We start from the raw sequence: 24,191 nt of genomic DNA, 5'->3' as shown, positions 1-24,191 counted from the left end.
TCGACTCTATGCTTGCACGGGTGGCCGAGCACTACAAGATCGTGGATGAGGATGAGGATTCAGAGAATGGTCTGGACCCTCGACCTCTCGACGCACTCACCCTTAGGGTTGTGGGCGTCATTGGGCTCTCTCTGGATGGGTATATAGCCATGAAGGCATTTGACATAGATGATATCTTATTTGGGGATATACTCGCCCAATAGGAGGGGCAATCGCAACAACCATAACCACCGCCATAATAGGAGCTGTAGATGCCCCCACAGCCATAGGGAGGGGGAGATATCGAGGCCTTCTACCAACAAATGGAGAGGCGGCATCAGAGCTTCGATAGTTGTCTCATAATTAAGCTTGCAGGAGGAGATGCGCCAACAACATCATCAACAGTAGTAGTGCCATGAGCAGATGATATGATGGCTGTAGAAGCGATTTCCCAATCCCCTGATTAAGGACTAGATTAGATTTTAGGGCATTTTACTCTTTGTTTGTATTTGTTTTATCATTATACTTCAAATTTATATCTAATTTATGAGATTATATTTTTTTCCATATCTTCGCTTCTATTTATGCTACATTTTGGGAAAACAAAGCAAAGAAAAACAAAACAAAATAAGAATAATAATACAAAAAAGAAAGAAAAAAAGCAACATAGAAAAAAGGCAAAGCTTCCAAACTAGAAAAAACCAAAGCTAAAAATAAAATAATAAACACTAGGAAGTCCTTAGCTCGAGGATCCATCTACAAACAAAGGGGCATAGTCTCCCCGCAACAAGTCATGCCACAATGATCAAGTCAGACAGTTCGACAAGATCAAGATCATCAGCATGTTAATCGTGACATCCGCAAGCCACATCTACCTACCACATCACATCGATACCTTAGGAGTTTTCCTACTCCCACAACCAGACCATTAGCAAAGTTCTCCCAGAAAATCCAATAGATGCTTGAAGAGGCATCATAATACTCACCTTGGCAGGAGCAACACTAGATTCCTACCAACCAATCATCAACCAACCAGTGCTTAGAAGATGCCTGGAAAGGCATCAAAATACTCACATGGCAGGAAGAATATAGATTTTTTGCCATACATCCCCAATACGAGACACTTGGAGAAGCATTACAATACTCACATGGCAGGAACAACACTAAAACTCCTATCACTCATGTCATTCCCGATGGAGACGCCTAAAGAGGCATCACAATACTCACACAACAATGAACAAGCTAGAAAAAGGTTCGCTAGATCCTCAAAACCAGTACAAGTTCAAAAAAGGTTGCTAGACCCTCAAAACTAGTACAAGCTCGAAAAAGGTTATTGGACCTTCAAAACAAGTACAAGCTCAAAAAGGTTCGCTGGATCCTCAAAACCAGGACAAGCTCAGAAAAGGTTGATTCGAGCCTCAATACCAGTCTAGCTTGGAGAGGCTGGATCAAGAAATACTCAACAAACTTGGAAAAGGTCGACTAGAGCCTCAATATCAGTCCAACTTGGAGAGGCTGGAACAAGTAACACTCACCATAGGTCGGCTGGAGCCTCAATACCAGTCCAACTTGGAGAGGTTGGATCAAGAAACACTCATAGGCTGGCTAAAGCCTTAATATCAGTCCAGCTTGGAGAGGCTTAGCCTAGAATATACTCCTTCTTCAGCAAGCAATAAATAAAATCACACTATCACAAGATAAGTAGAAGCAGCATAGAGTTTCTACACCAAGTCGGACACCTAGATGGTACAGTTTACCATCCTTGTCACCCAATGGAGTACACAACTCAACACTTAGTTGCTTCAAAGGGTAAGGATACATGTAAATCCATCTACCTAAAGGAAACAAAGTGGAGGAACCTACTATCAAAGCAAAAGAAAAGACTCGGATATTCACCTCCCTATCATAGAAAAGCAACTAGAAGAAATGGCATGGAATATCTACATGATGATAGAAGATTAGGTTGTACAATTTGTCAGTCTTGTTACCCAATGAAATATGTAACCCAACACTCAACTACTTCAAAGAACAAGGGTATAGGCAAACACATCTATCCAAAGGAAACGACGTGGAAGCCCCTGCACGAAGAGACAAAGAGAGGACCTGAACGAAATGTCTATGTCTTTATTTACCTTTAGAAAAGCAACACATAGCTAGCTATTCAAAAAGACAAGTAAAGAGAGGCATCTGTAGACACCTAATTTCGTCTGGGGCACATAAACAAGGAAATGAATTTTTAACATAAGAAGAAGCACAAAGGCCTAAAAATAACATTAGAGCAGGCTAACATGACATCCAAATGCCCAAAACATTAAAGGCCAGAAATAAGAGCCCGGAACGAACTGTTCTCAAATTGAAACGGGTTGTTCTAAGTTTAGAAAAAAGCATGTAACCCTAGGTTATAATGCCTTGTTCTAACCTAGTTTGTTACATGAAAAATTCAAATCCAGAATAAGTCGTTTCGCTTTACGAGATTGACATATATGTCAAGAGAAATGTCACTTAACAAATAAGCCAATATCGAATTTTGGTTATATATTATGTCATAGTATATGCACTCTTCGAACACACTTGTTTCTTTTTGTAATTTCTTTTACTTTTATTTTTTAAACTTATACACTTATAGAATACCATAATATTTAAATTAACTTTGATGTTTCATTATGCCTACAATAACTCAATCTTATAAACTATATTATAACTCTACCATGTCATATGATCATATCTCTGTTTCATTGGACCTTAATATACTGATATACAACCTAAAATGAAAAATAACCTCGAGTGAGTTTTTTTCCATAATAACTAGTTTTAATACTTTATCTTTTACACCTTCATTCTCAAGATTATTTGGTCCAAAACTATCTGGTCCTCGTCTAACATAGTAACATGTAGTATATGGTAGCCCCTAGAAACTCTTTTAGCCTAATAATACTTGATTTGCTCACCATAATGATTTATGCTTGATGCAGAAATATGATTTAGTTGTTGGAGATCTAGCAATAGTATCCACGCGTTATGAATATGTTTCATTCACTTAGTCCTATACAGATCTCAGAGTGGTGATGATTGTTCCTGTTAAATCAAAGACAGGCAATAGAGCATGGCTATTCTTGAAGCCTTTCACAAAAGTCATATGGATTCTCATATTGGTCATCATTTTCTACAATGGCTTTGTTGTATGGCTGATTGAAAGAAACCACCGCCCTGAACTTAAGGGCCCTATTATGCATCAAGTTGTGGTTGGCTTTCTGTTCTCTGTTCTCATTGAATGGTAATTGCTAATATCTAAGGCTCTCTAGCTTTGATCTAGATTTGCTACAGTTAGGAATTTCATGCATTCACATTTTGGATGAAGAGTTGAAGACTGAACTTTTATATTTTATCTTTGTAGCGGACCATGATTCGTCTAACATCTATTAGAATTTAGAACTTTGTCATGATTTAGTTGATTTTACCTGACAAGAACTAACTATTTGGAAAGCTTACTTGTTAGTTGAAAAACAGTTTTAAGAGGTGTTGAGAAGTGCTTTTAGGAAAATTCTTTACGCTTACCAAAATGAATTGTGAATTTTAAGTTCATTTTAACAAATTTGATGGAAAAACTTTACTAGTATTTTTATTAACTTATTTCAGTAAATTTAACCATCAAACTTGTGAACAAACTCTTAGAATATCATGTTTCCTTACACAAGTCATTTGGACATAAAGCTTCCAAAGAAAACAAGTCAGTACTATATTGTGTGAAAAATAATTCTCACAATTTGGTGCTTGTTACAAACTAACAAGTAACACTAACAACAATCTCAATTCTCAAGTAACATTACTTTGCTTAATCTGCTGACACAGGGGACAAGTTACATAGCAATTTATCAAGGGTGGCAACGGTGGTGTGGCTTTTTATGGCTCTAATCATTACACAGATTTACACTACTAGCCTTGCCAGCATGTTGACTGTTGAAAGATTTGAACCAACCGTACACAGCATTCAGCAGCTAAAGAACAATAATGCCATGGTAGGATATGATAGAGGTTCCTACTTAAAATGATATCTCCAAGATGCATTGTGATGGAAAGCTCCCTTCCATTTATGAAGAAGGAGTCAATGGGGAGAGTCTCCTTTGTCTAAGGATCTCGGCACACCAAGAGAAACTAGCCTTCAAAGGTGAAGTGGGACGTTCAAAATGGATGAGGAAATATGAGTGAGAGGGTGTAAACTCTCATAGACGGTTGGCACACTCTAAGATGAAGTTGGAGGCCACTCTAAGATTTTCACTTTCCAAGGGTGAAGATAAGAGAAAAGTTAGCCGAAATTAACTAGGGTCTAAGGATAGGATGTTGAAGCATGAAATGCTCACTCAATATCATAATAATCCAAAGTTCCTAGGTTAATTTCGGCTAATCTTTCTCCTATCTTCACTCTTGGAGAGTGAAAACCCTAGAGTGGCCTCCACCTTCATCTTAGAGTGTGCCAACCGTCCATGAGAGCTTTCACTCTCACTCATATTCCCTCATCCATTTTGAACGTCCTACTTCACCTTTGAATGTTAGTTTCTATTGGTGTGCCGAGATCCTCGGACAAATTGGAGACTCTCCCATTGACTCCTTATTCATCAATGGAAGGGAGCTTTCCATCACATTGGGCATCAATGTTGAAAACATCAAGCAATTTGACTCACAAGAGAGCTATGTTGATGCCCTAAGAAACAAAGAAATAGTCGCTGCCTTCCTTGATATCACTGAGGCCAAAATCTTCCTTGCAAAAAACTGTAAAGGGTTTGTTCAAGCAGGGCCAACATACAAAATTGGAGGATATGGATTTGTATTGCTTCAACATTTTTTTCACTTTTTTTTCGTGTTTTAGTTTCAGTAAGTAATTTTATTGCTATATGCACAACCAATCAAAATATTGAAAGAGCATTGAAATAATTTCGGCAAGGACAACCACACAAACTAGATTATTATTTTAGGACAAAATATAGATGCAATTCTTTATGTATTTAGCGTACTATTCTTTTATCAGAGTTGAAATTTTACTGTGTTTTCATTAAAGATCGGTACTAGAACCAAGATTATGTTAACTCAGTTGGAATCTCTTTACAGGTATTTCCAAAGGGATCTCCATTGCTTCATGGTGTAAACCAAGCCCTGCTAAACATATCAGAAATTGGCACACTACGTAATCTAGAAAACTATATGCTTGCATCAGAGGAATATAAAGACATAATTGAGCCAGGCGAAGACACAACTAGCCTTAGCCTTACAAGCTTCATGGTTCTCTTCATCCTAACATGCCCTGGACAGAGAGCAACGTGGAGTCTAATGATGGCTGTGATCAAAAGATGGGGATTACGAAAGACACTGGTTCCAAGAAGAGTCCACCATGTTGCAGAAAGTTCTTTAAACTCTTACAACATTTCTAATTTGCCAGATTTAGCTTAAACAAGAAGGTTATGTAGTATTGTGGCACAAGGATTAGAAGGTTTAATTAAATAGTGAAGTCAACACTCCTTTAACTACATAAATTTCTCATTAATGCATTGTAAATATTGTGACCTTTACTGTGTTGTCCCGTGTAGAAATCACACACATTACTAAAACTATTATGATAGTGACATTCACGTTTGCGGGAACAAATTAAATGTTGGAAAATCTTAAATTTCTAGAGATTCCGAGATATCCGAGATATCCGAGATATCCAAGATATCCGATTTAAGTTATCTGGAATTGTTTGATTTATCTTTTGAGTTATTTTGTTTCAGATTAGATAAGATAGTTTTTTGATAAGTTTTGATTTGATAAGATATTTTATTATCTTCTTGTTAGTTCAGTACGTTGTAAAATGGCTATTTAAAGGCCATCTCTTATTCAATAAAAAACACAGTGAGTTGCTACGTTCACCCACAACATTAGTATTACCTCGTCTCTCTTATTTTTTTCTACAAATTGGTATCAGAGCTTTATGCTCTGAGTGCCGAGTGTGAGAGGAAAACAGTGTGCGCCTGTGAAGGGGAAGAAAGAAGAAAGAGAGAGTAATGGCGAAGGTTGTGAATGGAATGACCGTACCACAACTGTCAAAGAAAAGCAATTATGATAATTGGTGTATACAGATGAAGACCTTGTTGGGTTCCCAAAGTCTGTGGGACATAGTGGAGAAGGGGTTCCAAGAACCCAAGGAGGACGAAGAGCAATCTGTGGCTCAGATTGCCGCATTGGAAAAGACACGAGTGAAGGACAAATCGGCTTTGTATTTTTTGTACAACGCCGTGGATGAGTCAGGTTTCGAGAAGATTGCAAGCGCTACATCTTCAAAGGAAGCATGGAAGATCTTGGAGGTTGCGCACAGAGGTAATCACCGTGTCAGACAGATCCGACTTCAAACTCTCCGAGGAGAGTTTGAGTGTTTGAAGATGGAGGATAAGGAACAAGTATCCGAGTACATAACTCGGGTGGAGAAGTTGGCTAACCAACTCGGAAGCAATGGGGAGCCAATGCCAGCAAGTAGAATTGTGGAGAAAATCTTGAGATCATTAACAGATGATTTCGAGAGCATTGCATGCGTAATTGAGGAGTCAAAGGACTTGTCACTTCTCTCAGTGGAAGAGCTCGCTGGGTCACTCGAAGCCCACGAACAAAGGAGGAGGAAGATGAAGAATACTCTTGATCAAGCATTACAGGCACAACTTGATTTGAATGAAACTCGGAACACCCAGGGCCGAAGATCAAGTGGACAAGGACGAGGTGATCAAGGACGAGGCAAAGGACGAGGTAGAGGACGGGGTGATCATGGAGGTGGACAAGGACGAGGTGATCGTAGCCAAGGAAGTCAGCCAAGGTCGGAGGTGGAATGTTATAAGTGTGGCAAACTCGGCCACTACGCAAAGGAATGCAGATCGGCAAATTGCTACAACTGTGGCAAATACGGTCACATAGCAAAGTATTGCCGAGCTAAAAGCCGAAGTGAAGAGAAAGAGAAGAATCTTCTCACGGAAGAAGAGGACGAGGAAGCAGGAATTTTGATGATGACGCAGAGCTCGGAGACTAAGCTACGTCCGAGTTGTGCTTCCGAGGTTCAGCTAAACTTGAGTTGTGTGGAGAGATCAGTAGTTGAGCTTCCAAGCTCAGATGAAAATTCAGAAGCCGAGCTTGATTCGAGTTGCTTAAACAATTCGGTCTGGTATTTGGACACTGGAGCGAGCAATCATATGTGTGGAGAAGAGAGTTTCTTCAACGAACTCATCAAGGTGAAGGCTGGATTCGTGTCATTTGGGAATGATTCCAAGGTGGCGGTAAAAGGGCGTGGAACCATCAAGTTTATGCAGAAGGATGGACGAGTTGGAGAAATAAGAAATGTCTACTACGTTCCCGAACTTAAGAGCAACATCTTAAGCATGGGGCAGATGATGGAGAAAGGCAACTCGGTTCTGATGAAGGATCGAGTGCTTTATTTGAAGGACAACCATAATCGTTTAATAGCCCGAGTGGAGATGAAAAAGAATCGGATGTATAAACTGGAGCTGAACATCATTCAAAATAAGTGCTTAAAGCTGGACGTGAAGGATGAAGCAATGATGTGGCATTCTCGTTTTGGGCATTTAAATTTTGGAGGTTTGGCCGAGCTATCAAGGAAGGAGTTGGTGCACGGACTACGTGGTATTGGGCATTCAAGAACAAGTTTTCCGAGCTTGCCCGAATACAAAGCAATGGAGCAAGACATCTACAACTCCACTGACGAGTTACATGTAGTATGTCTATTGACAGGAACAGAAGATATAAAGTTTGAAGAGGCGATACTTGATGAGAGATGGAAGAAAGAAATGGATGAGGAGATCAGATCAATTGAGAAGAGTGAGATGGGAAGCAAAGCTGAGCTAGTTGAGGAGTTTAAAGAAGTGATGAAGAGGGAGTTTGAGATGACCGATTTGGGCATCATGAAGTATTTTCTAGGTTTAGAGGTGGACCAAAGAACAACAGGTATTTTTGTGTCCCAAAAGAGGCATCGGCCACCGTGGCGCCGGGGGTGCTGGACGTCGCGTGGCTCGCGGGGCCATGGTACGCGGAGGAGTATCGCGCTCTGGTGGAAGAGGCATCGAAATAAAAAAAAAATTTAAGATTATGGGGGAGTTTTGTTGGAAAATCTTAAATTTCTAGAGATTCCGAGATATCCGAGATATCCAAGATATCCGATTTAAGTTATCTGGAATTATTTGATTTATCTTTTGAGTTATTTTGTTTCAGATTAGATAAGATAGTTTTTTGATAAGTTTTGATTTGATAAGATATTTTATTATCTTCTTGTTAGTTCAGTACGTTGTAAAATGGCTATTTAAAGGCCATCTCTTATTCAATAAAAAACACAGTGAGTTGTTACGTTCACCCACAACATTAGTATTACCTCGTCTCTCTTATTTTTTTTCTACATTAAAGTCCTTGGATGTGTCCTCACCTTTGTAGAAAGGCATGGAGCGTGGCAGATCTGGGAAAGAAACGAGCTACACATAACAATGTTAACCAACAGGCGTAATAATTCCAGTGGGTTGAATTGAGTTATACTTAAAAAGCTTTCAACTCTTTGAAAGCTTTAATTCGAAAGGCATTTTTTTTATAAAAAAAGAGATGATTAAGAAGGTCTCTTTGAATTAATAAAATCAAAGTTACATAACCTAACTCAAATAATTATTATTAAACATTTAATCATATATAAGAGAAACTTAAAGAAATTTGCACAAATAATATATTCTCCATCAATTCAACTTATTTATGGTCAGACTTCAAGTTTTGTTTGAGATTTCGCCATTAATTCATTCCAATATATTTAATTGGACCGGTTATCTTGTGCAAGAATGTTTTTATGATCTTCTCTTTAACGATAATGTTTTTAGAGTGTTTTTATTTAAGAAGGGAGCTTTTAAGGATTCTTTTTGTAACACTTCATTTTTTTTATAAAATATAATATAAGTATTTTACTAATAATTTTGATACTTTTATTAATACGAACTATTTAATATTTATTTAATTGTTTGGTATGTTTTGATATATAATATAATTATTTTATTAAAAGGTTATAATATTTTATTAAATGAGAAGGAATTTGTAACTATAATTAATTCTCTTAATTATGAGGTTAAAAAGGGGAGGGGGGTTAAGGATTTAAAAAGAAGGATTTATTATATGTTTTTATGTTCCCTTATGTTTTCACATTCGGGCTTCAAAGCTCGAAGAATATAAGAGCAAGAAGAAAATTACTTCATAGTCGTGTACCCGTCATCTAGGGCTTATATGGGTAATGGAGGAAGTAAGAAACCTCGCTTTGGGTATAAAAATGTATGTTGGATAGTGAAATTGGCCCCCAATCATGTCACTATGGTATGTTTATGTATGAGGGGATTTTTCCCAAATGTGTCTTTATCTTCTCTATTTCTTCTTGTAAATTTTGATTGATGTACTTTTTATGAAGGTGTTGGTAATTTCGAGTTTGGCTTGTAATTGTTATTTTAGTGTTTCTATAGGTTCTTGTGGGAAATCCTAGGGGAATGTATTAGTGATTTATGAGGAGATGATATGAGTATGCATGTATGCGTAAATGGTGTCTTGTAGAAGTGTAACGTAACCAATGGAAAGTTCTTACCAATTGGATTTGGGTTGGAGATGTTAGGAAATGGTGTAAGGAAGGTTAGAAACTCATAAATAGTGTAATTTCGTGTTTGGGACTATCTTGTCCTGCTTTAAGTGACCATAGTTTCATTCTAGGCGAATTTATCTTGTTTCAAGCGAATTCAGGCTTACTCAAGTGAGGCCTGACAAAGAGTTTCGGGTGATGCTCGCTTCAAGAGAGTTTGATCTCGCTCCGAGCAAGCTACTCTTGCTTAAGCGAAAGATTGGATTGCTTAAGCAAGTACGTAGATAGCCGCATTGGTTTTTGTGGTATTCATGAAAGTTGTAGTCTTGAATGTTAGCTTTCAAATACGATTGAAATCACCTAAAAAAAAGGTTTAGAACTCAAGTTATATATGATCAAATTAATGAGAAAATGTCAAGCTATCATATTTAGGCTAAAACATTGTAGTTTTTTATTTATTTAAAATAGTAGATGGCATAATTAGCTCTTGAGATCAAAATAAAAGTTCGAAATAATTGTCTTAGATTTCTAATAAAATTAAGATCAACTTAATAGCATATATATAGCTCTAAATAAGGTGTTTGGACCACACGATATCGTAGAAGATTAAGTTATGAAAATGTAGTATGTGAATGTGCTATTGGTATGCTTGTGAGCTATGTATGAGTTATAGTGATATGATCTCTTATGCCATTGATTGCTATATTTAATTGATATAGTTGAATTGTTAATTGTTATATTAAGAATGGTTATATGGGATCAACTGACAGTGAATTAATGAGATCACGTGAAATGTATGCATAAAGTTTGTTTAACATGCATCATATGCATAAAATGTTTTTAAAGGGTACGATATGGAATACACCACCAAGAAAGGTCCCTTGTGTAAAAAGCTTGGGAACCACCCTAGGAATAACTCAGTTTGGAAGTCTCAGTCTTGCCCTCATTAGCATAGGATGTATCTTGCACAACTTATCTATCCTAACCAGACCCTAATAGTATGTTCTTCTAGTGAGAGTGTGTAGCGGGTGTGACCTAGCATGTACTCCTAGACTACTCTATGTGTATTGCTAGTGGCAATGCACAAGTGTGATACGTGATGTTTTTACTATTGTCACATGCATTGTAACATTTAGTTTGTGTCCATTGCATAATGCATCTTAATGTTATGTGGTATTTAGTTGTTATATTGTAAATGAGTGGAATTTGTTATATGATCGATATGTTTATGTTATGTTGATATATGTCTTGTTTGTGTTTGGCTGTCTGGCTACATATGACGTCGTGAGCCAGACTCCTCTTGCTTTGTGTTGTTTTTTCTTGTATGTTGTTGCAGGTGATCTTCAGTATGATGTTGAGGATGTTGGTAACAAGACTTAGTCCTCATAGAAGGGTTATGCTTTGATAAGACACGTGACACTGGGGAATTAGTTAGGATTTGATTTATGTTATTTAATTTGAGTAGTTAAATTTTAATTTCTTTATAATTTAATATTTTCACTAAGTCTAGTTTATGTTAAAATGTGATTCTTTCTACCTGTATGATTTTGAGCTTAACTATTTAATTTTAGGTTATTCAGTTATTAATATATTATGTGTTATAATATGCAGGGTAGAAGGTGTCACACCTTGTCACTTTAAGCAAGTTTGCACGAAAGAAACCCTATTTAAAACATTATAAAATTAGATAGAAAGGCACTTCATTTTTCCAGTATACTCAAAGAGATTAGAGAGAGTAAGAGTGATAAACATTGTAATCATGGATCATTTGAAGATTTTCTTTTGTACTTGAGAGAATTCCATATCCATAAGCGACTAAGTTCTCCATTGTTAGAGGTTGATGTAGTTGTCATAACCATGTAGTTCTCCTCGTTCTCACTCAATAATAGGATTTTATTTAGTTAATCATCTTCATCTATCTCTTAATGTTATGATTTGATCATTTATGGCATGTTTTTATAGTTTTATTTGACGTTGGGAAACCCTTTTAGAATTACGATTTAGGTAAAAATGTTAATAATTCTTATTACTAAGAATAATATGTCTTATGTAACGACCCGCCGTGGCCGTCACACTACGGAACAACACTACACACTGCTCGAATATATACTAAAATAGTATAATAAATATTTACAACACAAGTTGCTAATCAAGCAACAAACAACAACTAGTTATATACAAGAAAATATGCTACTATAAGGTAGCCTACAAAAAAATATTCATCTTCAAGCATCTCCTGTGGCCTCTAGCAGCTATCTCCCAGCCTATCCCTGCCCTGCTCCCATATCACGTATGATCATCGCAGTCCAAACCACATGGAGACATGCAAGGGTAAGCTAGAGACAATAAACAACTCATAATAATTTAATATGCAACATAACAACTATACATCTAAACATCATTTCAACTTGATTCCACATATCAACACTTCAACGTAACTACTGTACAAACCATTGGAATAGTCACCATATTCATTATAACAACAACCAACACATGTATTAAAAGCAACTTACAGCACAGGTAATCTAGCGATGTTAGCATCATCACCAACTTGTATACAAATAAGCAACTTACAATATAACAGCACTATCATCATCCTCAACAAGGTCAACATACAACACAATTACAGCTTAACAACACAACAACGTATGTACTACTCATATCAACAACAAATCAACTAATTAACAACTTATGCGTCGTCACGCATTTCGACTCGGAGATCTCCTACAACGTGGTCAATAGTCTAAGTGGCTAGGTCCTACCAAACCGACAACACAACAAATTTGGATATCAATCCACAACACGATAATGATTTCTCAGACTTTGCCACTTAAACAAGGAAGTATAGTACTCAATTAGGAACTAAGTTCCCGACTTTGTACTTTACTCAAATTGGCCACTTGTAATCGATATAGGTCGAACTGACCCCTATACCGTGGTCGCTTTGTAATAGGTATAGCTCGACCTTGCCCCTATACCGTGGTCGCTTTATAATCGGTATAGCTCGACCTTGCCCCTATACCGTGGTCACTTTATAATCGGTATAGCTCGACCTTGCCCCTATACGGTGGTCGCTTTATAATCGGTATAGCTCGACCATGCCCCTATACCGTGGTCGTTTTATACACGTGTGCCTTGACCTTTGTCCACACACGGGATCAACTAAGTCCTAGAGGAGAACAACACAAAGTCCACTCCAAGGGACAACTTCCCAAGGAGGCTTTTTCAACAAATTGGGCTCTCAGAGCACCACAACTATCTCAATCCACACAATGGGATAAGCAACTTCGAAAACATCTCCCCTAGTCCTAGTGATCAACAACTCATCATCACAGCTTTACAACAATAGGCATCTTAACAACCTTACAGCAATAGACATCTTATAACAACTTTACAACAATAGGCATCTTAACAACTTTACAGCAATAGGCATCTTAACAACTTTACAACAATAGGCATCTTAACAACTTTACAGCAATAGGTATCTTAACAAATTTATAGCAATAGGCATCTTAACAACTTTACAACAATAAGCAACTTAACAACTTTACAGCAATAGGCATCTTAACAACTTTACAGTAATAAGCATCTTAATACAACTTTACAACTTATAAACTACTTCAACTTATATCTCTCAACTTATTAATAATTCAACAATAAATATGTAAACAACTTCACAACTTAACTACAACTTGCATCTCATTTACATCTCATCTTCATCACAAAAGCATCACCAAAAAAATCTACAATCTAGCTTCCCTTACCTGAAGATTGGCTTGAAAAGCCAATAATCTGAGAAGAAGAAGAAGAAATATCCTCCAAAGCTTGACTCTTGAACTTCAATCCTCCAAAAGTAAGCTTTCTAGTCCAGAGCCCTTCTCTCTAGAACTTCTCTCTAAAACCTCCCTTTCCTCAACTGCCCACAACCTCTATTTATAGAAATCTAAAATGGTTAGAACGACCCGTTTTGAATCTGGAACGACCCATTCTAGGCTCCTTCATCATGTGTAAAATTCACATGCAGAACGGCTCGTTCTGAAACTAGAACGGCCCGTTCTGGCACGTCTAGAACGGCCCGTTCTGGCACGTCTAGAACGGCCCATTCTAGCACGTCTAGAACGGCCCGTTCTCAAACCAAAACGGCCCGTTCTAGAGTTGAATTTAACTCACAATGACCATTTTGGAACGGCCCGTTCCAGTCCAAGATTCATAATCATATTTAGTAGTTTGGAACGGCCCGTTCTGGGCTACTAAATCACCCTTGTTTTAGTAGTTTGGAACGCTCCGTTCCAGTCTACTAACTACGTTACATCTTATTAGTCAATTTTTATGTCCCTAACCTTAATGTTTTGCTCAGCAAATTTTACCAAGGAATTGGGATTTAAATATATTTTAGTGTTGTTGAATAAATTGATTAATTTATGAAATTAAATGAGAATTTGGGAGCATATATGCAGGGAAGGTTAGTGAAATCATTCTCTAATAGTCTTTATTAATTGATCTTCAATTCTTACTTTTTTATCTCTCCTCCTTTTCTTGAAATCCCTAAAAAAAATGTTCTTTACTTTTATGTGTTCTTTAAACAATTAATTTTACAAACTTTCCTAATTAGCATTAAATTAGATTAATCAATCACAACAAATATATTTTCACAATAAATTCAAAAATGAAAATACATTCCAATATACTTGATAGATGCATTTTATCAAACAAATTTTCTAAACAACTTCATATTCAACAAAACAAAGGATAGAAATGAATGCTTAAATTGGCACTGGATCTATTAGCAAAGCTTTAATACATTCTTTCATTAGTCCACCAGAATGTGTGTAGTTATCTTTGTCTTTATAAAACACATCTATGAAACGTGTAATGTTGAGAATACGCTGTAGAAAAGGCATTGGAACACTGGTTGGCATAAGACATTCCTCATTTATATCTTTCCAAGCATTTGTTATTCTCTTTCGACATTCATGAATTGCAGCTTCCCTAGACTCGCCGTATTGATCCATATAGCATTCCAAGAATGTGGAAACATGTCTTCTTTTTTGTTCAAACTATGCAACAACAAATAATTTTGCAAATTAATATTTACATCGTGTAATGAAACATAAACATTGAAGCATAATATTCTTAATACAGATATTGTACCTCATTGGACACAATGTCATCCATTAACCTACAAATAGTACAAGAAGCCATAACAATTTTTGGTTCACTTGTTGCCCATTCAAATATGTCCTCTGTGATTATATCCCCCATGCCAATGTAACTTGTTGCAATCAATGTGCGGTAACAAGAAGATGTTTTTGATGTGTGCAAGTATTCCTCTATTGTTGTTTTATAGTTGTTGTTGAGCCATCTAGCCTCAGTCATGTAGGCTTGAACACCTCTTTTTAACTATTAGCCAACAAACACACCTTATAATAAATATAGAGACTGAGTTTGAGAGTATACTATATGAAATATTTGTCTTTATGCTTTTGGTAGAATTATAATAGATTTTAATGTTAAGGATTACTTTCTTTATATTTGGTTTTTATCATATGTACACAAAAAGGAAACCTTGATCATAATACACAAACTCTTAATTTATTATATGAATTTATCTTATTGCAAAAACTTGAATTTGTCACTAAACACAAACTATGTAACTTAACAGTTGTTAATAGTTAGGGAGAAAAAAAGCTCTTACTTCGTTTATAATGTAGTTAATGAAATAAGATTTTCCTTCCTTCTTCGTTTCTTGCTTTATTTCCTCATAAAGCTTTATGAGTGACTTATAAATTAACTTCATGTATTCTGGGAGGTCATCCAAGCAACTAATATCCCACCTGAAAAAATATTTTCATTAAAATAACTTACGTAAGTTGTTTTTCCTATAAAAAAAAACAAGCAAAGAAAAATTGTGTTTTAAAATATGCTAATTAACCTTTCAATTGCCTTAGTAAAAACTTCTAATTCATCAGTGGTTCCATATGCATCAAATGTATCATCAATGATTGATAACATTGCAATTACTTTTGTTGTTATTTTTCTTGCTTGAGAATATTGGGGCTCAAAATATATCGCCAAAATCCAAAAGCAACATTCCACAATTCTATCTCGCACATAAGGTAATTTACTACGTACATCCAACTCTTTCCACCACCTATAAGGACCAAAAACAATAACAACAATAATTAAAAGGATTAGTCTTTGGAATCAATTTAAGAAGGTTTGTCATGATGAGATGAACTTACATGCAAATGTTGCCAAATTCTTTTTTTATGTAGATTTTGCAATTTATTGAAATCTAATTTGGCAAAAGTGAGAAGAGTTTCATTATGAGAAGGATCTTGTTCATAGATAGAAATGTAGCGGCGTGCCTCTAGCCTAGGTAGGTTCTTGTGCAGAGCTTGTCTCAAGCTATGATTGACTTGAACCGCAAGGGAAGGGCTCAATTTGGTTGCAATGGACTCAAGATGAGTGGAAGTGAAAGTCATGGCTTCTTCCAAAATGTCTTCTCCGTGAATCATCATATGTGAGGCTTCATACAGGCACAGCATTCCCTCAACGTCATTAATAAGTCTTTCACTAAAGCATCCTGTCACATCCTTGAATTTGTAAGGGATGGTATTGAAAGGGATGATTAATTATATCTAAACAACAAAGTATAACCACTTCTAAAGTTTTTGATTATGCACGTCTTTAAAAATTTGAAAAGTTGCAATCAAAATAAATTTTAATAAATAAGTATACATAGGAATTTTCACTTTGGGAGTATTTGATAAAATTAGGATCTTTGTTATTGCTGATTATGGCAAAACATACATTTCTTTGAAATTCATTTCTGATTGGCATTTGTGTCACTCTTAGGTTTCTCAATTTCTATCATGAAGGCTGATGCATCTATTCTTCAATGATTAGATGCTGCAACTAAAGCTCCGTATTGGCCAGTCACGGCAGATGGTCAGTAATTATGCTAGTTGCATTTCTTTGACTGAACTCATTGCATGAACATGAAGACTTGAAAAAATTATATTGTGCTCTGAACAACATAGCTTTTCACATCTTTAAAATCACATGTTAAGTGTCACAAGCAAATTCATTAAATTAAGCATTCAATGAGCTTTTGAACTTGTTTCTTGATGACAGGTAATCACCCACGTGCCAAGATTCCTGTTCCAGTTCCACTGTCTCAATCAGCTAAGAGTGACAAGGTACATCAATGGAAATCTTTCATTTCCTTCCATGACTTTTGAAATAATTAGTTTATGATCATTTCTGTCTAAATTGGCATTGAATATAGATAAGGTATCATATGAATTGGTGAATAATATTCCATATTGTACAATAGTGGTATTCATTCTCATTGCAAAAATAAGATGCAAAATAAAATGAATAAAGAAAATATCCTAAAGTAGTATAATTGTTGCAGTAGGATTGGCTATTTTCTACACATATTCTTCATTTCTGAAATTGTACCAAAGCAGCTCTGACTTGGGACTGCTTCTATTTTCCTTTTTGCTTTATGTAAGCCACAGAGTCAGCCAGTATCACTAAATAAGCAAGGTCAGGTTCTTCAGGAAGACATTGAAGCTGCTGCAAATGCAATTATAAATCTCAAGGACAGTCTAAATGAATGGGATAGCAAAGTTGGTGATGGTGACTGTGGATCAACTGAGTTCTATTCTCAAAAAGTCAAAATTATCATCAGATGAATGAAGTGTTGATATATGTTGTTTTAGGCCTTTTATCTTTCCTTGAGAAACTTCAAAACAGCAGATGATTGCTGCAAAATATCATTGTCAATTTAAGTAGTGATTGTGATCTGATATGAACTTCCTATTTTTTGTTCATAGTTATCCTCTGAATGATGCTGCAGAGAATGTTAGTGAAATTGGATCGTCAATTGGACGAGCTATGGGAGGAACAAGTGGGATCATGTATTCTTTCATTGTTATGTATTCCATAAACCATAGTATTTATGCTATCTGATTATTATCACTTTCACACTTGATTGTATATTTTTTTTTTCAGATATACAATTTTATACAGGTTAAATGTAATTTAGATTAAAAAAATAAAATATATTGTGAAATAAAAAAAACCATCATTCAAATTGAGGAGGTCAAAAACTGCCGCTAAACAAAATGTTGCAGAATGGAAAAGGTAGATTAAAAAAATAAAATATATTGTGAAAAAAAAAATCATTTAAATTGAGGAGGTCGAAAACCCCCGCTAAACAAAACGCCGCAGAATGGAAAAGGTAGCGGAGGTTGGTAAAAATCGCCGTATAATGCTAGTGGCGAACGTAACTGCGGCGTTTTTATAAAACGCCATTATTTATTTTGAGGGGGGCGAAAACCGCCGCAATATGAAAAAAAAAACCGCCGCAAAATGACGAATTTCTTGTAGTGAGTAGTGTTTTATTCAACAACCACATGATTGAAAATTAGTTGGAGACAAAATTTAAGAAAGCTATAATGTGAATGTAAAATTTATAAAACAATTTGTGAGATAATGTTTAAGGTGCTTCCCAAATTAATAAGCAAAACTTCTTGCTTTATTATTTCTCGTTCAATGTATACAATCTCAATAATGACATTTAAAATATAATCAAAGTGAAAAACAGTGAAGATTGAAGTAGGTGAGGACTTGAAAAATATTAAATGATACAATTCAAATACCTTTTTTCTTATTATTAAAATACACATTTTTTTGGCTTGTTATTCTCCTTTTTTTTTTTTCATTTGTGTGTAGGTTATGCACTAAATACATTAGGTGATTTGAAGTTGAATTAAAGGAAATCAATTAAAGTAGATAATTAAGTTGAGAGATATACGAGGTGAAACATGAAATCCATGTTGCCTCAATAATCTAAATAGCACAGAAAGAGAGAGAAGGTTGGCTTCGATAGTTATTTCTCCATTTACAACATAACTCTTGTGAATTTGTTGCAAAACTTCATCAATTTCATGTTCAAAATGATAGTTCACACCCAAACGACAAATTGAGTCAATCAAGTCAACTTTTGTTAAGGTCTCGTCTGGCTTTGATACAAGCATCTTCCTTACTTCCTTTTTTAGCATTTCAATTTTTGTCTCAATGTTTTGATCAAGTTCCTACATGTGTTAAAAAAAAAAACTTAATTAAATATTTAAACAGTATATTGAATTGAAGTACAATATAGATTGTCCATGATTTTAAATTATACCAAGAATTTGAATCACTTTAATTGAACTTTTCATTTTCTTTTCATGTACATAACTTTTTACAAGTTTATTCAATCATGGTTAATCATGAAGTAAAACCGCGTATTTAGTAAAGTTCATTAATGGGTCAATATATATATATATATATATTGTCCCTTTGCAATTTTATATATATAAAAATTAATTAATGTGAAATTATGAATTTTATACTTGGAAATTTGATATGCATATATATTCAATAGATAGATTCATAAAATGTAACTACTAAAATTTATTCCAAAATAAATGTAAATATATGTAAATATGACATCTTAAGTTTCACATATCATGACCCTTTTCAATTTTATATAAAAATTAATTATTGTGAAATTAAGAATTTTATGCTTGGAAATTTGATATGCATATATATTCAATAGATAGATTCATAAAATGTAACTACTAAAATATATTCCAAAATAAATGTTAAATATATGTAAATATGACATCTTAAGTTTCACATATGTAATTAAATCTCAAAGATAATATTAGACTTAGTGGGATATGCACATACCTCAGAACTAGAAACATATGAAATGAAATGATCCCCCCAAATGGTAGGATGATAATCTGCAATAGGTCGAATGTTTGAGGGTGGTTTTGCATCCTGGGCGAAAACTGGAAGGGAAGAGGCTAGATTAGACATAGTTATGTTTTAGAGTAGCTTAACTATGAAATGTTCATAATCACCACTTGGTTCATTTATAAGAATCCGGAGAGAAGATGTAACACTCATTGAGCACGTAGCGTACATTTATTCTGAATTAAAATGAATTTAATAATATGAAATTTTTAAATCAATCAAATTATTTTTTAGAAAACTCTGTTTTAATCATGTTACATGACGTCATGTGGTTTAATTATGTAATCAACATCATCAAGAAGGATAAGGATTTATTGTTCGTCAGCAAAAGGAAAAAAAATCATCAGCAAAAAAAAGAAAACTCTGTTTTAATCATGTTACATGACGTCATGTGGTTTAATTATGTAATCAACATCATCTAGAAGGATAAGGATTTATTGTTCGTCAGCAAAAGGAAAAAAAAACATCAGCAAAAAAAAATAAAGATTTGTTGTTGAGGTTATTATATTATGTTTTATTGTTTAAAATTTATCCCTAAAACTTTTGAATGAAATTTTGTATTAAATTATAGCAATTACTTTTGTTTGACATTCACTACTAGAAAAGTATTATTTTCTTGCGAATTTTCCTGTAAAAAAATATTCGTAAAAATTTTTTGCAAATTTTTCTGCAAAAAAATATTCGCAAAATTTTTTTCCGAATTTATTTGCGAAAAATAATTTACAGATATTTTTTACAAATTTTGCTATAATTTTAATGATCATAGAATGTTTTTTTTCATGGTAAAAATTTAAAGAAAATATTGTAAAAATTTTATTTTGTTTCTTGCAGATTTTCTTGCAAAAATAAATTCGCAAGTAATGTTTATTAAATGGTAGAAAAATTTTGCAGGTAACTTTTCCTGCGGATTTTCTTACAAATTTTAATCCGCAAGAAAAATTAAAAAATATATATTTAAATTTATAAGTTTAATATTTAAAAAAAAAAAACTTCAAGTCTCACATCGATTTGAAAATAAAATAATTAAAGAGTATATAAGTTGGGGAAATACTTACCTTACAAGTTGATTTGTATGGTTGAGTGTTAGGCTTATAATCTACTATCTTATTATTTAAAAGATTATGTATCATATATTGGAGGCATGGAAACAAATGTTTCAGATGAATTCATTGTGAGCATTTGAAAGTTGAAGAATTATTGATAGAATTTATAGTAATTTCTTTAATTTTTTCATAAAAAATATTCCTGCGGAATTTCTTGCGAAAAAATTCGCAGGAAACTTTCCTGCGAATTTTCTTGCAATTTTTTTTTTGCAAAACTTTCCTGCAAATTTTTTTCGCAAGAATTTCGCTGGAAAATTTCCTGTGAATTTTAAAATTTGCAAAAATATATTATCCAGAAGGTATTACCTGTAGATAAAATTTTGTAGAAACAACGTTTCTTGCAAATTTTTCATAAAAATTCGCAGGAAAAGTCGCATATAATAAGAGAAATTCTAGTAATAATTAATGAATAAGATGATATTTTGCTAATTTCAATTTTAGAAGTATACTTATGGATACCCAAATATTTGGGCAATTTTAATTCTTATTAGAGGTTATTTTTTCTATTCCAATGGAGGGTGCTTTTAGAAGTATAACCAAGGAGAAAAGAAAACTCTAGTGGTATAAAAGTACGCGTAATTAAGAAAAGTGGTGGAAAATAATTTGAATTTTCAAATTTAAATATGTGAGATATTATTTAGATTTTAAAAGATATTTATTTTTTTTAGCATATTATTTAAAATTGAAATATATTATATTTATTTTAGATATATTTGCTTCTTCTTTTAAGATTATGATATAAAGTCAATAAATAGAGACTCAAGAATTACTGACCTGCAAAAGGGGTCACGAACTTAAATGAAACTTAGACTTATAAATACTAACAAAGCAAAAGATCCTTGCCTAAATAAAATATTATTTGAAATAACTAAATAGTTCATAAAACGCTTCTAATGACAGAGGATTCACATTTGGTTCGAAACCAAACAAATTTAAAGCATAAATGTGTCCAAAATAATTACTAGACCATAGTAGCCATCTAAAAATAATACTTGAATTCAAGGACTAACATTGCTTCCAAACAATATGAAATAAACTAAATAGACAAATCCCAATCTATGAACCCCCAATGTCACATCCTATCAAAGTTTTCCCATAACATGCTAAAGCCTAACCTCAACATTAGCATCACCATCATCTTATTGTCCTCCGATAACACTACAAGAAAAATGTAAATTATCGATGAATAATTTTTTACGGATACAAATCTGTTGAAAAATTTATATTTTCGATGGATTTTACCGATGAAAATAAAATTCATAAAAAAAGTTATATTATCGACGGATACAAATTTGTCGAAAAATTTATATTTCTGACAGATTTTACCGCAGGATATTTTTTGACGGATATAAATTTTTCGACAGATACAAATCTATTAAAAAATTTATATTTCTAACGGAAAAAAATTTGTAGAAAAAGTTATATTACTGACGGAACATTTCCGACAAATTTATATTTGTCAAAAATGTAATAATTTTTGACAAAAATTATTGACAGATGCTTAGGTAAAAAATTTTCGACCAAATGTTACTAATTGATAATGGTTTGTCAAAAACTTGATCTGTCAAAAATGTTTAATATTTTTATCAAAAATTGCATTCATAAAAATTTTTAATATTTTGTTCGATAACAATAAAGATGATTAAAATTGACAATCATATATTAAAAAAGATCAATAAAATTTTAAATACACACACACACACACACACACACACACATATATATATATATATATATATATATATATATATAGAGAGAGAGAGAGAGAGAGAGAGAGAGAGGAGGAATCAAATGACTCACAAAGTAACTCTTGATAAAGTTACTCTACTCAATAACTCATGATATATATTGAATTTCATCGATCCAACTGTTAAATTAAAAGTTATTAAATTTTACTAATAATTAATATAGAGAAAAATTGATTAGCTTTAGAATAAATTATTTTTAACAATATAATTGAAAAAATAATTATTTTAAATTATTTAACTAGAATCTTATTGACAATTTACTATATGATCTTGATATTTTTGTATAACTAATATCTGGTTTTAAATTTGATATGAAAATATTATGATATAATTAAATAAGATTTTAAATTAGTATTTTATTAATGGTTGATAATTAGAAAATAAGTCAAGGATAAATATTTTTTTTTTAATTTTATATCTTAGGTTTAAGATAAATAAATATATTAAGTTAATTAATAATTTATTTAAAATGTTAAAATTTAATTTATAAAAATATAATAAATAAATATTTATAATTTTATAAATTATATTATCATTATAGATTATAAAAATAATATTTTAAAATATATAAATTATTATTTAAACTTTTAAATTTATAATAAATCATTTAAATTGTATCATAATATTAATTTTAAATAGAAATAAGTAGATTGTTAATTATAAAAGTGAGTATATATACAAATAAGGATTAATTAAATATAATTTAATTATTATTATTGGTTAATATAATTAAATATAATATAATTATTATATATTATTATATTTTTATAACAGTCCGGACACACTGAAATGTGAGGGATCCAGCGATAGTACAAGTATGAGATTGTATAGTTGAAGATGACTTAAAGGAATTAATTTGTACTACCTATACTAGCAAGATGTATCTATTTTTTGGTTGCTTATTTCATTAGAACTCCATAATTAAGCGTGTTTGACTTGGAGTAATTTAGGAATGGGTGACCTTTTGGGAAGTTTCTTAAAAAGTGTGTGAGTAATGACAAAGCACGCTGAAAAGTGAAGTGTCGTGAAATATAGCCCTTGAGAGGTCAAATATGAGAGTTGTTACATTAATAAATTTATTAAAATAAAACAAAATTTTTTTGATGGATTTATCTGTCGGAATCACATAATGATTTTCAAACAATATCGAAAAATATTTACCATAGAATCATTCGTCAAATTTTTTTGACAGATTAAATTGTTTCTAACGAATTTTTTTTCCAACCCTTTTTCGACAAATTTGCATCCATAAAAAATTGTCGAAAATTCTATTTTTTCCAATGGATATTTCTTTTTACCAATAGATTATGTCTGTTCGAAACTTGTGTTTTTCTTGTATTGTGAAACATACATAAGAATAACAAGTAGAGCACAGGGGAGACTGATACGTCTCATTCTAGCTTCCGATGTGAGATAAGGCTGGGAAGCCACACACATAACATAACATACAAAATATACAATTAATATCCATAATGTAAACAACATATCAGAGTTCCTAGTAACAACAAAGACATATTAAACATGTAATCAAAAGCAATTACAATTTACACACTTGAAAGCAAATACTTATAAAGTTACCTAAAGGCAAATACTCATATACGGTTGTCCGAAGACTAATACTCATGTAGTTAATACTCATGTGTGGCTGCCCAAAGGTTAATACTCATGTGCAATTACTTACATTTTCTCAAAGGGTAATACTCATGTGCAATTATAAAATATTTTATACACATGATACATGTCACACATACAAAGCTCTGTACCTAATAATAAATGTAGAGCATAGGCGTTCCATTTGCTGGCTTGGTAGAAATTCACTAGAACAAAGTGTGAAAAATGCACAACTCACACCCAACTCAATTCTCTCAATCTCATCGATTACAAGCACAACTAACACTCAAATATTCATTCATAACTCAACAAATT

General features: G+C 33.3%; 2 protein-coding genes and 1 pseudogene across 3 annotated transcripts; 2 read left to right on the top strand and 1 right to left on the bottom strand.

Moving 5' to 3' along the window:
* Nucleotides 1–3,044: 3,044 nt before the first annotated feature.
* On the top strand, nt 3,045–5,421 carry LOC145950326 (glutamate receptor 2.8-like). Its single transcript, XM_083061414.1, has 4 exons — nt 3,045–3,253; nt 3,675–3,706; nt 3,829–3,995; nt 5,083–5,421. The coding sequence occupies exons 1-4, from the start codon at nt 3,045–3,047 to the stop codon at nt 5,419–5,421; spliced, it is 747 nt and encodes a 248-aa protein (XP_082917540.1).
* Nucleotides 5,422–6,014: 593 nt separating this feature from the next.
* Nucleotides 6,015–10,978, top strand: LOC145950325 (uncharacterized). Its single transcript, XM_083061413.1, has 3 exons — nt 6,015–6,480; nt 7,084–7,953; nt 10,935–10,978. Exons 1-3 carry the CDS (start codon nt 6,015–6,017, stop codon nt 10,976–10,978), a joined length of 1,380 nt encoding a protein of 459 aa, XP_082917539.1.
* Nucleotides 10,979–14,348: 3,370 nt separating this feature from the next.
* LOC145950324 (putative terpene synthase 2) lies at nt 14,349–19,626 on the bottom strand (annotated as a pseudogene). Its single transcript, XR_014428357.1, has 8 exons — nt 19,346–19,626; nt 18,400–18,705; nt 17,123–17,182; nt 15,841–16,230; nt 15,531–15,749; nt 15,294–15,432; nt 14,750–14,998; nt 14,349–14,655 (listed from the first exon to the last, which is right to left on the bottom strand). The product of XR_014428357.1 is annotated as a putative terpene synthase 2 (transcript).
* Between the last annotated feature and the right edge of the window lie 4,565 nt (nt 19,627–24,191).

The sequence above is a fragment of the Cajanus cajan genome, chromosome 8 (genome assembly GCF_000230855.2).
Source record: "Cajanus cajan strain Asha chromosome 8, NIPB_CcT2T_4, whole genome shotgun sequence".
Taxonomy (NCBI): Eukaryota; Viridiplantae; Streptophyta; class Magnoliopsida; order Fabales; family Fabaceae; genus Cajanus; species Cajanus cajan.
This window is presented reverse-complemented; position numbering and strand designations above follow the sequence as displayed.

Coding starts and splice junctions, on each gene's coding strand:
- LOC145950326 (XM_083061414.1), top strand. CDS start 3,045: ATGATTGTTCCTGTTAAATCAAAGACAGGCAATAGAGCATGGCTATTC. Junction 3,254..3,674: donor TTCTCTGTTCTCATTGAATG/GTAATTGCTAAT, acceptor TCCTTACACAAG/TCATTTGGACATAAAGCTTC. Junction 3,996..5,082: donor TAAAGAACAATAATGCCATG/GTAGGATATGAT, acceptor ATCTCTTTACAG/GTATTTCCAAAGGGATCTCC.
- LOC145950325 (XM_083061413.1), top strand. CDS start 6,015: ATGGCGAAGGTTGTGAATGGAATGACCGTACCACAACTGTCAAAGAAA. Junction 6,481..7,083: donor TGGGGAGCCAATGCCAGCAA/GTAGAATTGTGG, acceptor TGGAGAGATCAG/TAGTTGAGCTTCCAAGCTCA. Junction 7,954..10,934: donor GGTGGACCAAAGAACAACAG/GTATTTTTGTGT, acceptor ATGTTGTTGCAG/GTGATCTTCAGTATGATGTT.